The sequence below is a fragment of the Merops nubicus genome, unplaced genomic scaffold, assembly GCF_000691845.1.
Source record: "Merops nubicus isolate BGI_N331 unplaced genomic scaffold, ASM69184v1 scaffold9234, whole genome shotgun sequence".
NCBI classification, from domain to species: domain Eukaryota; kingdom Metazoa; phylum Chordata; class Aves; order Coraciiformes; family Meropidae; genus Merops; species Merops nubicus.
The window spans coordinates 10,503-24,494 of record NW_008604841.1 but is presented as its reverse complement, the minus strand read 5'-3'; the positions used below and the strand labels follow the sequence as shown (position 1 = coordinate 24,494).

General features: G+C 43.8%; 1 protein-coding gene across 1 annotated transcript; it reads left to right on the top strand.

Annotated features, from left to right (window-relative positions):
- The first annotated feature begins 1,048 nt into the window (after window positions 1-1,048).
- NR3C2 (nuclear receptor subfamily 3, group C, member 2) lies at window positions 1,049-2,827 on the top strand. The gene has a single exon (XM_008939149.1). It carries the CDS (start codon window positions 1,049-1,051, stop codon window positions 2,825-2,827), a length of 1,779 nt encoding a protein of 592 aa, XP_008937397.1.
- Window positions 2,828-13,992: the final 11,165 nt, after the last annotated feature.

Sequence of the window (13,992 nt, the reverse complement as noted above, 5' to 3'; positions counted from 1 at the left end):
AGGGGAATGTAGGCATAGGGCCATAGCTCTGAGTAAAGGCAAAGAAGTATTGGAGTCATTCATTTTTAAGTTTATTTTGTTTTGGTTTTCTAATTTTGCTTAAAATAGCTTTTCAAAGTAGTGTTAAGTAAAGGAGTTAAACACTGAATTAAGTATTGGAGAATTAATACATTCTGAAAGGAGAAAGATATTTACATAATATGGATATGAAACTCTGAGGCAATTCCTTAAAAATTTAAAAAATTGTTGTTACTTGTACATGATTTTTCATAATAATAAAAGACTAGGTCATGCATTTTGCTCCCTGCCTCAAGAGAGTGCCATGTGGGGTGAGAGGGGCTTTTTTAGGGTCTATTTTAGAAGAAGCTTGACTTTTCTTTTATTTATATATTCCTCTTGTTGGCTGCCATGGGGGTTTGCAGAATTGTGGCTCCATTTGACAGCCGTGCATCCCTGCCTCATCTGATCCTTTCCTCTGTGGCAGAAGTGTTTCCCATTCAGCTTCTGCAGGGCAAGGTCTTTGGAGGAGCAGAGCTGTCCTTCGAGGAGCAGAGCTGTGATGAGCAATTTCCATGGCGTTTATATGATTTATATGTCCTCCTTTCAGGATCTCTCTGGTTCCCCTCCTTCCTTGCTACCTTCTTCCCTCTTTTCCTCCCAGATCCCTGGGTGAGAGGCAACCCTTGGTGCTGCTGGCACCAGCCATGGGGCTGTGGCCATCGAGGAGGGGTGGTGGTTGTGTTGATCCATTCCTCTCAGCCCAGGGTGGGGAGCAGGAATTTGGGTCTTGCCTAACTGCTGAGCAGTTTCTCTCTTGAAACTCATCGAGCTGTCAGATCCAGGAGACCGTTTCCCTCGGTTTGATTGAAATTGGACAAATGGTTGAGAGGTGATGGATGGGGCAGGGAGATGGGACTGGCAGGCAGGCAGAGAGGGGGATAGAGAGAGTGAGCGGATACGCCTCGTTTCCTTAGGAAATGAAGACATTTCCTTAGGAAATCACACCGTCCCATCACTTATTAATTTTCCCTTTTTTTTTTTTTTGTATATGTCTTTGCTAGTTATGGAGACAAAAGGATACCACAGCTACCCAGAAGGCTTAGATATGGAGAGACGGTGGGGTCAAGTTTCTCAGTCTGTGGAGTATTCTTCCATAGGTGCTGGCCAGCAGGGCGACGACGGTAACTACATGGAGATCGTAAACGTGAGCTGTGCTGCCAGCGCCTTTGCCAACAGCAACGCTCAAGGAAACAGCAAAGAAAAACCCGAGCTCCTCTCCTGCCTGCAGCAAGACACCCATCAGCCTGGGCTCTTGCCTGCTGACATCAAAACCGAGAGCGAGTCGAAGGAGCTGTCGGCCACGGTGGCGGAATCCATGGGTTTGTACATGGATTCCATACGGGACGCCGACTACCCCTACGATCAGCAGAACCAGGGGAGCCCGGGGAAGATCTACCCAAACGTGGAGCAGCTGGTGAAGCTCTACAAGGAGAACGGCCACTGCTCTTCTCCCCTCCACGGTGCCAGCAGGCCCTTGAGGTCGCTGATGTCGGACTCGGGGAGCGCCGTGAACGGCGGTGCCATGCATGCTGTTGTCAAAAGCCCTACCCTGTGTCAAGAGAAGAGCCCCTCGGGCTGCAGCCCTCAGAACGTGGCCTCCTCGGTGTGTAGTCCCGCCGGGGTCAACTCGGTGTCCTCCACCACTGCTAACTTTGGGAGCTTTGCTGTGCACAGCCCCATCAGCCAGGGGACCCCTTCGTCACGCTCGCCCAACGTGGAGAACCGGGGCTCCATGTTGCACAGCCCCGCGCACGTCAGCAACGTGGGGTCCCCGCTTTCCAGCCCTATAAGTAGCATGAAGTCACCGATTTCCAGCCCTCCCAGCCACTGCAGCGTGAAATCTCCCGTCTCGAGCCCCAACAACATCACCATGAGGTCTTCTGTCTCCAGCCCTGCCAACCTGAACTCGAGGAGCTCCATTGCCAGCCCTTCCAACGCCAACAACCGGTCCACTCGCTCCAGCCCGGCGGTGAGCACGGTGGGATCATCCATCTGTAGCCCCGTAAACAACTCCCTGGGATTCCCAGCTTCTGGCACGCCCGTGGGACCCGGCAGGAGCCAGGACACCGTTCCCAGTCCAGAAACAAAAGAGAAGGGTGCTCAAGACCTCGCCTTCCCTAAGATGGAGGAGATGGAGGACGCCATCTCCAACAGCGGTCAGATGAACCTGGTGCAGTTCATCAAACCCGAACCAGATGGTTCCTTCGGCGGCGCCTGCGTCGGTGACAGCAACAAAATAAGCTCAGATTCCCCCTTCTCGGTGCCGGTGAAGCAAGAGTCGGCCAAGCATCCTTGTTCTGGTGCCCCTTTCAAAGGGAATCAGCCAGTCAATCCTTTCCCATTTACAGACGGCTCCTATTTTTCTTTCATGGATGACAAAGACTATTACTCTCTTTCTGGGATTTTAGGACCACCTGTTTCTTCCTTTGAGGGAAGTTGCGAAGGGAGCGGTTTCCCAAATCCAGGCCTGCGGGTGGGAATTAAGCAGGAGCCTGAGGATGGCAGCTACTACCAAGAGAACAGCGTGCCACCCTCGGCCATCGTGGGGGTCAATTCAGGTGGACAGTCCTTTCACTACAGGATCGGGGCCCAGGGCACGATATCGTTGTCGCGGCCCGTTGCTCGGGAGCAAGCCTTCCAGCACTTGAGCTCCTTCCCTCCCGTCAGCACCCTGGTGGAGACCTGGAAGTCCCATTCAGAGTTGGCATCCAGAAGAAGTGATGGGTATCCAGTTCTAGAGTACATTCCAGAGAACGTGTCCAGGTGAGCAGACCCATTCCATGGGGGTTTTTTTTCCCCCCTTCTTCCCCTGCGTCAAATGGAACGAGACGTGGTTTGAAACGGGGACGTTCAGAATTGCTCGAGCTGGTGCAGAGTTCTTTGTTTGCATTTGAATTCTTATCATTAGATTTGCTGGTTTCTTGCCTCCAATAAAAACAAAGTGCTGGCTTTAATAGTTAAAAAGAAGATATTATATTCTACAGTGACTAGAATTGAAAGAGTAGCTTTTAGTGTGTTTATGAGCTCTTGCTACTATAAATGTTGTTTTTCCCATAATGAGAGCTTAGTAAAATTGCTCTCGTGTGTCCTTTAATGGTTGTTTTTTTCTTAGCTGGTGCTTGAATGTCTCGTGGCTCAGCTGAAAAGTTGAGATGAGGATAAGGAGATGATAGTGCTGGGAGTCTATGTTTGTGTGAGGATGCATGGTGATAAGTTTGCACCAGACTTGAACTGGTTAAGTTGGAAAACGAAACCTTCCGAGCCCGTGGCAACGTATTTCTGTATTTTAACTGTAGGAACATTTGGTTTGTATATATAGAAAAAATGCCTCCAGAAGGAGGAGGGCTGTTAAAACTTGACGCATTGGAAAGGGATAAATGGATAAACTGATCTCCTCACTTTTGGTGGAAGAGAAATGTGGAAGTGTCGTTTGGATTTGTGGTTTTTTGGATGATTTGTTGGAGCACGTGCTCCTTCAGCAAACAGGTGTTCATGTATCTCATAAAGGATGCTTACTTTCATAAATTACCTAGTTTCATAGCCAATATTACAAGTTATTGCTGAGTTAGGATTCTTGCCTACCCTCCTCATGGGTCAAACAGGTTTGCACTGAAGTTGGGTGAAATAACCAGTACCAGAATGTGCATTTACCTTTCTCAAGCCTCTTTTTTCTGCTCTTGGGATGTGCAGCTGCCCTGGGTGAATGAACGTCTGCCTTATTCATAGAGAGGGGTGCAGAGGATGTGCAGTGTTTCCATATTTCTGTGGGGCTAAATATTTCTGAAAAAAACCCCCCAGTGTGGCAGTGAAAAACAGGCTACCTAAAATAATGGTGCTTTTTCTATCTGGGAGGAAAAAAAAAAGACCATTTTCCCATTTTATTCTCAGATTTGTCCAATACCTCTACAACCTCCCTTGCCATTTTGCAGGCCATATGTCATCTTTTCTTTAGCCATGTTTGAAATAAGTTCTCTAAAGAATGCACTTAATATATCTCTCTCCACTTGAAGGGACTCTGTCCCACCTTCATGCTGACTTTTGCATGTGGCTGGATGTTTGTCATCATCCAGGCTTGACATAAAGATGCTTTCTTGGATGAAGGAAGATGAAGTTACTGATTTCTAGTTATTTTACCTGATGAAATTTTCATCAATTGCATTATTTATATGGTGAGAAAAGTTGACTGGGAGACTGCTGGGATGCCTCCAAACAGAGACCCAGTATTTTACTGCCTTGATGGTTGAGCACTAGCTCCTGCCAGCCATGAGAGCTCTTGCTTGAGTAAGTGCTGCTTGTGCTGAGTCAAGGTCATCATCCACTGCACAACAAACAGGGAAGTGCTGGGAGGAGCATGGTTGTCACCCATGGTTGTGTTTTGAATGAGAGCTTCTCATAGGGCTTTTGAAGGAGTCTCCTGACCTGCTGTTAGTGCACAGGAGCTCCTCTCATCTATTTACCTCTAGACCAGTCCATGGGTAATGTGTCATCAGGCTTGATGATGACACAGGCTTGATAAACTTCTCTGTTTTTTTTTTTCTCTAAGCTGATACCTCAGTGAGATAAGCTGTTAACTTTGCAGGACTGAAATCCTGAGATTTCTAGAGCTCAAAGCTATTTCTGCACACGTGGAGTTCTGTTGAGGGGATGGAGAGCTGCAGGGTTGTGGCATCTAAGGCACCCCGATGTGTAGTTCAGGTTAGGAGGTGTCATCATTTAAAATCTCTTAACTCAGCCCCATTATTTAACTAAATGTTGCTCTCAGTGTGCTTGGTAGTGGCTTCATGCTGACAGATGCAGCCAGGGGCCTGTGCAAAGCCCTTAAAACTTTCAAGGGAAATTCATGGAGGGGTCATTTGGTACAAACGTGATAAAAAAGGTGCCTGCTCAGGTATTTATCTGCTGATGAGACATGTTATTAAAGACTCCACATAGGATGTCACACATGTAAAAGCTCATTCTTGCTGATAAACCTCAAATTGATCTTTACTTTTCATTGCTGTGTCGTGTTCCAGCTAAACCAGAGGAAATCAGGTACAAGTTTATTACAAGCAGAGTTTAAAACCATGTCAGACCCAAGATGCCAAGGTGGTTTCAGCTGTCCCATGTCAGCAGGGTATGGGGACTGCAGTCCCTTCCTGCAGCAGAACCTGAAAAAAAAATAGGGAAAAGAAATAGAGTATATGGTTCTCTAAAGACGAATAGATGACCAGCATGGAATATATGTCTTGGTTTGGTAACTTCATAACATTGCAGCTTGTGTTCTGTGAGGGATTCAGCAAAACCAAGTTCCCTTATTGCCTTTTAAACTATTTTCTTCTGCTCATATGCATGCAGAACTTGTATTTGAAAGATTTTTACATTTAATTTTGAATAGAGGGTGAATCATAGCTGTCTGTGTGTATAGATCCACATTCCATGAATGCTATTTCTAAGAAACAATGGTCTCCAAACTAAATAATAGCAAAAGGGGCTTAAAAAAGAAGGTATGTGTGATATCTAAAGGGTGGGTGTCAAGAAGATGGGGCCAGTTTTGCATAGATGCTACTTGTAGTAGCCTCAAAAAACCCCCACCCAATCCCAGGTTAAATCAACAAAGCAACAACATGATCCTTGTTTACATGTAACCTGCACTGACTTGAATCCTCAATTCTGGTTAAAATCTGATTTCAGACTATTGCAAGTATTTTTGTAAATAAACTTTTATGTTAAATATTATCTAGAATAGTCACTTATCAGAATTATACCTTCCAGAGAGATAAAGGTCTGGTAAATATTATTTTTAGAATTTATGAATGGCCTTGACCTCTGTTTGCTGATGGACTTTGTAGGAAACAGACCATGCTGTTAAAATATTCTCTGTGCATGGCAGGGCTGTTTTCCCCTTGAGCTTCCCACCAATTTACTCTGCAAACTTTTTGGTTTTGGCCAATGATTCTTTCATTTTTTTTGTTTCTCTCTTTTCCTTGAGGAGTTCAAAATCTGGATAAAGTATCTTTTGAAAACGTGGCTGCTAATTGATGTCCACACTGCTGGAAAATTGTGTTCCATAAATGGGTGGATCTGCCAAATCTGGGGCAATAAGAGCTCCACTGTCAATCCATACTCCAATATCTAGAGGTTGTTTTGTTTGTTTGGGGGGGTTAAGCAATGTTGTGCATTACTAAAACATTTTTATTGCCAGTTGATACCACTGAACTTTGCAATGCTGAGCTGTTGGAAATCAGTTTGCCATAGTTTACTCTGATAATAGTTAATAATTGTGGCCTGGCCTTTATGTGACTTTGGGTGATCACTCTCACTGTGATATCTTCTTTTTTATGGTTTTCTGAAAAAAAAGGGGAAGGTGGGATCACCTTTGTGCACAGGTTTTTAGCAAGCAGAAGAAGTTTTGGTTATCTGTAGTCCAACAGAGTGGATCAGTCAGACTGGAAGACACTGAGGACTGAAACACACATTATATAAAGAGATTCCCACCCTATTTTAGGGTTTGGGCATTGCAGTTGTGCTGGGAACCATGCACAGGGATTGCTGCAGTGGTATCAAGACTTGGGGAGTTCTCTTATTGTCTGCAGAGGGAGTAAGTTGTTGAGATTCAATAACCCATCCTAATAGAACTCAAACCTGCTGCAAAGTGCCCTGCCCAGCTGAATGAAACTTCTAGCTGGTCTTGGTGGCTTGCTGAACCCACCAGCCTTGAGGAGCAGTTGCTGTTGGGTGTGTTTGGAGCTGGAGGATATGTTGCAGTGGCCAAATACACTGTTGGGCCATGCCTTGTCTGGGCTGACTCTTGGTTTTGCCCTTTGTTTGGGTGTGTCCTGTGTGAGACCTGTGTCAGGTTCCTGATCTAGTTTGCTCTGAAGCTCTAAAAGCCAACAGGTCAGTGCAGCTCGTTGAGCAGCGTGGTGTGACGTGGATGTGAGAGCAAACTGGAGGGACTGGGAAGGAAAAAGCAGCTTGTGAAGTCCCCTAAAGGGCACGTTTCTGCTAAAAGGCACCACGTTGTTGAGCCAGAATCTTGGCACTTGTGTTTTCAGGGTATGTTTTTAATTCTGGTGGACTGCATGTGTCGAGTCTTCAAACAGAGTTGTAGGAGCTGGAATTAATAATGGATTGATTTCAACCAAAACGTTTTGGAGAACAGTGGAGGGCTGTGATTTCAGATTTAAGCTCCTACATGTTGGAAAAGAGCACAGTTTAGGATGGATACAGAATCCTGACTTGTTCTCTGGCAAAGCAGGGCTGTGTAAGACTGATAAAAATGGTCCAGCAAGGCAACTAAAAAGAAGGTGTGAAAGACAGGTATTAAATATGTCTGAGCTTGGTGCTTTTATCAGTTTTCACGTGCAGCTGGTTACTACATAATGTTTAGTGTTCAGCATATGAGTTCCTTCAACTGCAGCCTCCTCTGAGTGGGGAAAATCCAGGTATTTCCGTGTGCAGTTGTCCAAGTCCTTGCAGCATTATTGGGCACGTTTGAGTGCACCCTAAATAGATCCTGGCATGATTGGACTGCTTACTCCTCTACAAATTGCAGTGGAAGGTCACCCACTGTCTGCTGTGTCCTCCTGAAAGTCCTCTCCTGCTGGAGCCACGTTGGTTTTGCTGCCTGGAGGAGACGGGTTGACCTTGGAAGAGGGAATACTCCTTGGATTTACACCACAGGGGGAGGGATTGTAGGTCAGGAAGGTGGTGTTGATCCATGCCAGCAGTTTCCAACGTAGCCTGTTCCAGTACCACTGGAGTTCTGCAAAATTTTGAGAGCTGATTTACTTTCAGGGCCATTTTTCAAACCAGTTGTCTTTCAATGGGAAGCTTTGACCTTGGTTTTGCTTTTTTTTTTCCCCACTGAGGTTAATTAACATGGTTTAGCAGAGCTTAACAGTGTGTTTTCTGGAAGGATGTGATGTGGATGATTGTCTTAGCTTTAATGAAACCAACACTGAAGGTTTTAAAACACAAAACCTACCTCTAACCCCCAGAAACCCCCCTAAAACAAAAAAAAGCCCCAGAAAACCAAACCAGTGCTGTTGTTCAGTCTGGATTCTTAAAAGGGTAAATATTGTTTTTATCTATTCAGCACGTGAACAAATATTTTTGTAGTGCACTGTTTCTTTACTGAGTTGTATTTTAGGAGAAGTTCTCACATTGGTGGTTGGTCACAAGAAAATAAGTTGAAGTTTAATTTTATTTCTTTACCTTAAAGTGAGAATTAAGCTCCTGCAATTACATTAGAGTGTGTCATTAGCAGGTTACTAATTGAGTTTCTATATATCTGCAATTTTTAAGCTGTGTGTTTGCTTCATGAATAAATTGATAGCTTAAATTTCATATTTGGAGGGAGTGTAACTTAGGGTTAATATATAAAGAAGTTTCTTTAAAAAGAAGAAAGTAAACTTTGGTTGGAAGATCTGAACACAAACAGAATCGAGTATTTGTGGATGATATGTAAAATGTTTTATAGAATTTGTGTGCTCTCCTAAAATGCCTGGGTATGCTGCTGATTGTGGTTAGTGATAATTAATAATAGATCAAAGAATTAGACCCCTGAGGTTAAAAACCAAATCTCAGACTAATTGCTCAATGTTTCTAACAATTTTTATATCACTTCACTCATTTCCATTCTCTCTTCTAAACAATACTTTCTACTTGTGTCTGGAGAAGAAACTTTCTGAGTAGGTTTACAGGCTAAAATTTGGACTGAACACACCAATCTTTTCTATTTTGCTTTTCTTTCCTTGAATGCTTCTGAGAGGTACTACCCCAAATTTCTAAAAATTGTGGCTTTATACCCCAACTCCCTAGTAATTAGGTCCCTGAAAAAGAGATTTAAAAAAATCTGCCATCTTTAACAACGTTTTCTGAATCTTTTAGGATTTGGGTTGATATCTGACTTCCCTTTTTGTGTGTGCCATTTCGGGTTCATATTCAATCTTAAGTCTACAAACTAAACATGTATTTTAGAGATTTGGTTTGGGCAGTGTAATCTGTCAGTGGTCAGAAGTTGGAAATCAGTAGCCACGCTTGTCCTGCCTGGGATTTTGGCTCTGGCAGCTGCTGAACCATGAGGTCTTGCTATGATTTTTGGCAGTGATTTTCTGAACACTGTGTTGTGCTGACGTGATAGTGCAGTTCCTCCAAAACCCTGTTCATGGTACCTAATTTTCTTTTGTTTGCCAGCCCTCCTTCTGGACCTGCCTCAAAGGGTCGGGATGGACGGTGCAGGGAAACCTGGTCTGGGCTTGAGGGTGGCGGGAGGAGCTAGGAGCAGTTCTGTAGACCAAGGAGCAGTTCTGTAGCCCAAGGAGCAGTTCAGTAGCCCAAGGAGCAGTTCTGTAGCCCAAGGAGCAGTTCTGTAGGCCAAGCAGAGCTCTGCTTGGTGGAGTTTGAAGCCATACCTTGCTTCTCGATGGTGGATCAAGGCCGGGTGAGAGCAGGGGCAGCTGCTGGGTTGGTTCCTGGGGTGTCCCCCCCACGTCCCCTCCGCTTGCGCAAGGCGTCCGCGGCCGTTCCCCCGCGCGAGTGCGTCACCCGGCGGGGCCCTGTCCTCCCCGAGCCCTTGGGAAACGGGGTTGCACAACCTGCCCCCCCAACCCCCGTTTACTCTGGCAACGTCTCGCCTTGAAAAATCGATCTGCTTTGGGTATCTTTAGCTCTTCCTGCTGCTGGAGGGGAAGGGAGCGGGGAGGGGGCTCGGCCTCGCGCCTGGCCGAAGGCTGGAGGTGGGAGCTGGTCTCCTGGTTGACTTCCATGTCATTGTCCTCGGTCTAGGAGCAGGAGAGGGGTTGTTTCTGGAAGCATAAGGCTGGGGCGTCATGGCAGCAGCCTTTATTTTCCCTCTGGAGCCTGGCGTTGAAGTCTGAGCTGCTCCAAAAGGTGGGAGATCCCTCTTGGAGCATTGCTGAAGGCTTCTCCCTAGAAACCTGTCACGCACCCCAGCGTTCCTGGAGCCTGGAGTGCCAGGGACCTTGCAAATGAAGGTGGGTGGGAAATTCACACTGTTTCCAGGCAGACTATCTGAGCTGTCAGCTTCATTATTTGAAACTAAATTAAATTTGTGCTGAAGAGCACGGTATGTTAGAGCAGTTAGGGAGCTCTTCCTTTAATGGTCGCTTCAGAGCTGCTTGGCCAGATCTAACTTTGCTGACTTCCAAGCTCGTTTGCATAAATAATTAACAAACAAACAAACAAAACCAAACCAAAACCTTGCACAGGTGTTGATCCTGCGTGATGTGAAAAATTCCTGGAAAAATTAAAAGAGTCTCGTTTGAAGACAATACAGTGTTAGGTTGGACATGTCTAAGGATCAAGGTCCTTTATTTAATTGTTTAGTAGAAAATAAACACAGGTCATCAGCTCTGGCCCATTGATCAAGTGTCTTCTGGTGTCACTTTCCATATCTGGCAAGAGGTCTTGTCCTAGAGTTGGGCATCCTTGGTTAGGTCTGTGTCTGTGTCCATACATTTGGGCAGGAAAGCTGCTTTTTGAAGCTCCTGCAGCTCTCCAGGCATCCCGAGCCTGGCAAGGAGAAGACAGGATTACCCTGGTGGGATGCTGTGGCCATAATCTCCTTCAGATCCATGATGGCAAACTAGAAAAAAATCCATTTGATTCGATTAGGATTTTTAAATCCTTATTTTAATGTGAATTTGTGTAAACTAGCTGGAAGATGAACCAAGGAGGGGGGTTGAGGGTTAGATGTGTCAGCTTCTACTCAGTGTATGGAAGTAAATATTGGCAGTGGTCCAGAGCTTTATGGCTGCTGCCAACTAATGACATAAGATAATGTTGCAATGAAACAATGCACTTGATTTGAGCTTGTCTCTCCCTTAACCTTTCTGATTCTTCAGACGGCTTGGAATTTATGGTTTTGAAGATTTGACGTTAAAAAGGAGATGGGGAATGGAGAATTTTGACTGATTAAATATGCAGTAATGACAACTTCGAACTGCACGTGCAGATAATGAAATAAAGCACTGTTATTCACTTCACATTAAACCCATTTGGTAGAAGAAGCAAGGGGGATGAGTGTTTTGGATGGATGTGTTCTATTAAAAAGGAAAGAGAAAAATCAGAGGAGCTGGTTTATAGGGAGAGAGAAGTGAAAAGAGTGACTTGCTGGTTGAATTTGGTTTTTTCCTGCCACCAAAGGCACTCCAGCTTCTGTCCTTGGGTGCTAATTGTATTTCCACCTCTTAATTCAACTGTTTGTAATTGAAAAAATGACTTGGGGGTTACAGGCAGAGGAAATTATTCCACAGAAGAATTGGACAGACTCTTTTCAGCAGACGTTTGTTCATAAGTTGTGTCCAGAATGAGCAGAGTACCTACTTACTCTTCCTCCCCAGCACTCTAGGAATCTTAAAAACAACTGAATTATTTAATTCCAGGAAGCTGGAAGTGAAACTAAAGGGACAAATAGGCTGTACTCTGTTTCTTCATTAGTGAATTTCACTTCTTTCCAACTAGCTGAAAGATCCAGATACAGTTTGCAGTTATTCTCATATTTGTTATAATACTAAAGGAGTTATTCTCTAAAGGAACACAGAATTGTTTTGATTTTAGGCAGCTGTATTATTTACCAGCAGCTGTAATTTAGGTGAAGATTTAACAACTTAGAATTGGCATTTCAGGAAAAAAAAAAACAAACTACTTTGTGGATCACTACATTTTTTGTAAAGTAAACCTGTTGATTTGCAGCTAATTATATATTGCACATGTCTGATAAATTATTTTTAATATAAGGCTGTGTTGAATAATTGATGTATTAGAGGCTTGCAAATGACTTACAGTCATTAAATCTATTTATAAGATAGAGACAAGAAAAAAAGTTGTAAACCTAACTTAATTTCTAATGAATCAGCACTATAATTACCAGGACTGAGATGAGTTTTGAGCTCATCCACTAACTTCTTAAGTTTCTTCTCCTCTTCTAAAGAGGAGGTTCATGTTTTTCTGATTTTCACACCCTCCATCCTGCAATGAACAAGATACTCCATGTCCTCCACCATTGTCCCATGTCCTTTCACCTGTATTAGCCCTTTCCATAATCTCCAGATGCTTCAGGTTCTCCTTGCTTCAGCATAAACACCTGATACTCTGCTTATGAAAAGAAAAAGTCTTGCTAAGGTTATAGCAAGGTCTGTGAAGCCAACTCTGGTGCAGCAGAGAAGCCACATCCTTCATCTTGCAGAGCTCATGTTCAGAGCTGGTGTGCTTCAAGGTGTGAGGTGGCAACCACAGCTCTGCTTTTGGGCAAGTGGGGGGTCTCTAGGTGGTCTTGGGGACTTCTCTACCCCAAACTCAGAGGTGATGTTGATGTTGGCATGGTTTAAATCAGGAAGTCCATAGAAATGATTGCAGTTTTCATGCTGAGCTGGAAAAAAATCTTCAGGACCAAAGAGGAATGAGCTTGAGATGAGGATTGAAGAAGAGGTATGATTTAATGAAAAAGAAGAGAGGGATTATAGGAGCAAGGAAAATAGGTATTGCACAGGAGGATGTAAGCTTAATACAGTGTACCAGATCCTAGGAAAACCTGTGGGTTTGTCTGACATGACTAAAATGGAGAATATTCAACATCTCATCAGTTAGCTGTACAAGAACCAGCTTTGATTTTTATAGATGTGTTTCCTGTCATCCCTTGAAGAAACATCAGTAAGTACACAAATGTTTCCCCTTTGCTGTTTTTGTTGCAGTCTGGTCTTTGATGTTTCACAGGGGAAGATTAAGGTACCTGTACACTAGGGGGGAGAGATGATGATCAAATAAATTATTCAGAGGACAGAGATGTAAAAATCATGTGCCATTTGTAGAAGATTTTGCATGAATGTCGTGACTTTAGTTTTAAATTTTTCTTTTTTAATGAAGTACACACAAAATGAAGCAAAAGAACAGAACTTCTTGTCCATCTTTTACTTTGTCTGCTCTGCCTGCAGCATCCAAAACACCCCTGATGTTACAAGTCCTCCCTGAAAAAGCAAACTAACTATGTTTTTACTCTACAACTCATGTTTTTACTATACAACTCTTAATTATCTTTCTAAATTATGTCAGGTCTGTGGATTAGGAAGTGACACGTCAAGAGTAAATCTAGGTTGAGGCTCCTCTGCCAAGCCCTCAATGCTCCCACTATTGCTCAGGATGAATTAAGTCTGTTTCTTTAAAGGCTTGAAGTAAATATTGAGTAGGGTTTCCTAGCAACATTTGTAAGGTTAAGTCAAAATGGGATTTGCCAGGTGTTGGTTCCAGAGTGTTTCAAAGTGCATATTTTTGATACATTATCTGCAGGAGGAAATGCTCCACAGAATCTGTGAGTTTGGTAAATAAATAATATTAGACTCTTGTCAGAAATCGTCCAAAATATCGTTGTTCCTTTGGGATACAGTTTTTCTTTTGCTGTGGATTTTTACTGTGCCTAAACTAATGGGGGTTTACCTTACCTGACTTCTGCAAGGATTAGTTTTATGTCTTCTGTGTAAAGTACCAGAAAAATAAAGCCAATGGCTATCTGCTGCTGTTTAAACCTGCTTAAAAAAGTTCTTATTTAGTGCTGGTTTAGTCAAAGTAAATAAAAAAAGTTATGTGTGTGTCCATCTTGAGTTAGCAGAGGTCTGAGATACAGGGGGTAGAATCTCTTCCAGATATCTTGATTTTTCTTTGATTTCTAGTGAGAGAAGATCAGCACAAATACTTTCTACAGGGACATAAAAGTAGAGGGTTCATGGGTTTTTTTCAGCCTGTTCAGTTAATGGCATGCAAGGGGCTCCACAGATGCCTTGGAGACGTGTGTACCTGTGGTGTATCCCCTATTCTGGGTAGGATGGGCACCCCTGGAGAAAGATGGAAGGCTGGAATTTAGGTTAGCCTAGGACAGAGAGATAGCAGAGGGGAAGAAGGAATGGAAAAATTTGGTTGGCTGCTCCCAGTCCTAAG